Source organism: Coenobita brevimanus, chromosome 40 (genome assembly GCF_032717465.1).
Source record: "Coenobita brevimanus isolate Jiangsu-jjx chromosome 40, ASM3271746v2, whole genome shotgun sequence".
Lineage (NCBI taxonomy): Eukaryota > Metazoa > Arthropoda > Malacostraca > Decapoda > Coenobitidae > Coenobita > Coenobita brevimanus.
This window is the reverse complement of record NC_136993.1, coordinates 21149717-21153306: the sequence shown is the minus strand read 5'-3', so window position 1 is coordinate 21153306 and position 3590 is coordinate 21149717. Positions and strand designations below refer to the sequence as shown.

At 40.6% G+C, this 3590-nt stretch overlaps 1 protein-coding gene across 1 annotated transcript; it reads right to left on the bottom strand.

Moving 5' to 3' along the window:
- Nucleotides 1–1712: 1712 nt before the first annotated feature.
- On the bottom strand, nt 1713–2763 carry LOC145396984 (uncharacterized). Its single transcript, XM_080270212.1, has 2 exons — nt 2658–2763; nt 1713–2362 (listed from the first exon to the last, which is right to left on the bottom strand). Exons 1-2 carry the CDS (start codon nt 2761–2763, stop codon nt 1713–1715), a joined length of 756 nt encoding a protein of 251 aa, XP_080126338.1.
- Nucleotides 2764–3590: the final 827 nt, after the last annotated feature.

Here is a 3590-nt window from a genome sequence, read left to right as displayed (position 1 = left end):
GATGGTAAGTAGTCATGCACATACTTGGTCATGCGATCTCAAACTTTACCTGGTAAAACCACTGAGCTCTATAGTGTGAGGGGGCTGTCTCTGCTGCGAGTGTATGACTTTGGCTGCCATATTGAAAAACCCGCACTCGTCACTTATAATACAAAAACATATGGGTTATGACTTGTTTTCTACCTAGATCAATGAATTATATGGGTTACAACTGGCAAAATGTATAAAACACCGCCATAGATTTCTGCAGTGCAGAACTTACCCATTATGGCACAAAAGCTGAGAAAGGTAATAGCAGAAAGGGAAAAGATAGTGTGGTATTAACGTTGCAGTGAGTCATGTTGAAGTTGTTGTACATCAAAGTAGTGATGTTGAATTAGTGTGAGAAGTCCTTGGACTATATATGCCATGAAATCGAATGTCCAGTTTGATAAAGACCGGAAGTAACATGGAAATATCTACAACAGTGTGTGAACAGAAGACATGGAGGGTAAGACTGGAGATAAATGGCCTCCTTTTAGTTTCTCAAACATGCAGGGACACTGGGGAAGAATCTTTCTACCCCTCCCCAGGGGGCAGTAATCTTACAGAATCAGCAAAAGATATACTTCTTATTTGTGAAATGTACTGCCATCTCTCTTCGATGAATTCCTGTGCCGATTTTTGCATCCATATTCTGCACATTGGACCATGGCACTATATTTTCCGGAATCCACCAGCACCACCTTGGCAGCAGACACACAAATTATGCGGTACTACCCATGAGAAAGCCCTTACTATAAAGGTCAGTGTGTAAAACGGACACTGCTGATCAAGATGCATGATAACTATACTCGGTTCCACGGAGTCTGACGCACTGATTTTGCCAGCTGAGGATGGGCGGAATTGGTAACACTGCGCATGTCCTCGGGCGGTGATTGGTCAATCTGAACGTGCGCCAGATTGAATTTCTATTCCTATCAACCTCCTCATTTATTTGTAAGATACAGAATTATACGACTGCAGATTAATGCAATGATATCTTTAGTGATAAATATGTCCTTTTTTAATTTATTAGAAATAAACCTGAATGACACTGATAACAAAACTAAGGCGCTACTGGACGCATACGGACAGAAGCAGGCCTAATGATAATTATGATTTATTTGTTTATATTGTCATTTCACTATGATTAATTTCGTTCACACTTAAGCGGTTTAATTGTAGCGGCATGGTACCAGTTATTATTTTCACATGGAGTTTGTTTTTATCGTTCCTCTATTCCGTCATTAATACTCGGTTCATTCTGCAATAATGTAATCCATTACTTTCCGGGTCTCTGTCTGTCTGTCTCTCTCTCTCTCTTATGAAATGGCTCAGGAAAATAAACACCAACCGTATTACCGTAAGAAAAAAATTTACTGAATCTGTCTATGAATACAAATAAAATAATGTAGCTCTGTAAAGCTACTGTTACCTATGAAGGTACTGAAAATGTGTGATTATTAAGAACAGCATGTATTGACCCCAGTGTGTGTGTGTGTGTGTGTGTGTGTGTGTGTGTGTGTGTGTGTGTGTGTGTGTGCTCACACAAATCATAATTAAGAAAAGCTAAGCATATCTAAGGTAAGGCTGTATATTTAGGTCTCCATATCACTTTCCTTTTCACTGGGATCGTCCACACTACTTTCGTCTGATGCCACATTAATTACAAAATTTTCAACATAATGATCTTATGCAATGTCCTTGGCCCTGAATTCAGCCTCAATTTTTAGTGTGTGGTCGATGCATTTCCGCCAATGTTCAGATGTTATGTTGTTGATTGCCTCGCAGGCTATTTGCTCAATTCTCTTCAGGCACTGGTTACCATTAGAGTTTTTCTGCTTCACTTCAGTTTTCACCTGTGCCCAAATTAGTTCAATGGGGTTCAGCATGCAGTGGTAGGGGGGTAGCCTGAGTACTCTAGGTCCGTGACTGACTGCTATCTGACCAATTTCGTATTCTTGCTTTGACTTGTGTTTTTTACAGATCTGAAGTAACTGTACTGTTGTAGCAGAGGGATCATGGGAGATGTTTGAAGCTAACCACTGTAGTAGTTCATCTTTTCTGCTGCCGGTTGTTGGCACTTTACAGGTGATTTTTGAGTGGTATGGTGCATTATCTAAAACTATTAGTGATCCTTCATTGATGTTGGGAAGTAATTGTTCTTGGAACCAGATCTTGAACCGTTCAAGGTCCATAGCATCATGGTAGTCCCTCTTTGATCCATTCTTGGACCGGAACATCAAAAGAGCTCCAGGTATGAAGCCTTGGTGACCACCAGCATGAACTATGATGAATCTGGCACCTCTCCCCGTCTTAAGTTTAGGGCCAGCTGTTCCGTCTGGATCAGTCCAACAACGCTCAACACAGATGTTTTGGTTGATCCATGTTTCATCCAAAAAAGACCACCGGACGGGGATGGGAACTTGCTCTGTTGTTGTTCATTTCTCGAAGGTATTCTTTTCTGGCTGCCACAATGTCCTTCCTTTTCATCAAAATTTTCCTTCCACTTTGCACCTTCTTATACTGAAATCCCAGTTGTCTTATTATTCTAAATAATGAAGTTCAACACCCCTTGAAATTTATAGGAGGCTCCTGGACTTTCTTTAATAAAACCGAAATCGTTGGCAGTTCACCTCGTTCATAAAATGCCAGCAGCTCTCGTCTGATGCATCCTTGGTCAAAACTGTCCAGATTTCCTACGATGGGTGATGGTCGTACACGTTTAGGTGGTGAACACATTATACCATTAGGTGACAGAAGCCTCTGCTATTATCCTCTGCATAGTTCTGTTGCTGACTCCAGTTGCTTTTGCTGTTTTCAGTGGCACTTGTAGTTGTGTTTCACACTGACCCTCCCTCGTAAAAAATCGGTGAACGTTCATTATAATATTTCGACTCTGACTTCCATATTTGTGTGGGGACCGTTGGAACTTTTTGTCAGGGCATGTGTGTTGCTCTGTACTTGCAGTGCAGGTGGCGGTAGTATTAGTGGTAGTGGTAGTAGTAGTAACAGTGGTGGTAGTAGTAGTATTTCTACTTGTTGCTGTAGTAGTTGTTGTTGGTGTTGTTGTGGTGGTGGTGGTAATGTCATGATGGTTCCACGCATGTTATCCAATACATACCTGCCGACAAAGCTTTATTTCAGGTAACTCATCCTAAGCAGGAATATATCAAAAATAAACGAAAAACCTACTGATGAACCCGTCAATCGTAAAGATGATACAGTACTATATATAAATAATTTCATACTTCTAACAAGTATAGGAAACCTATGCAATACTTGACTCTTGTGCTGCTTTCTGTTATAATATAGGTCATCAATTATGCGGTGTTTATGGCACTATTTAAAAAGGATTTTGGGCAGTCAAGTCTTTTGACATGGTTATTACAACAGCTTCATAAATTTTAAAGGATGCTTACGTAATGTCTATATAACACAACTAAGAAAATCTACAGATATTTTTTGCTCCTTTCTGTTATCCTACCAGCCAGGGCTACGTAAGTTGAGCAGGCGTTTGCAGCTAGCCTACAGGCCATATTCGGGCGCTATCACGTTTGCAAACATGG

Coding starts and splice junctions, on each gene's coding strand:
- LOC145396984 (XM_080270212.1), bottom strand. CDS start 2,763: ATGTGTTCACCACCTAAACGTGTACGACCATCACCCATCGTAGGAAAT. Junction 2,363..2,657: donor GCTGGCATTTTATGAACGAG/GTGAACTGCCAA, acceptor GGACTGATCCAG/ACGGAACAGCTGGCCCTAAA.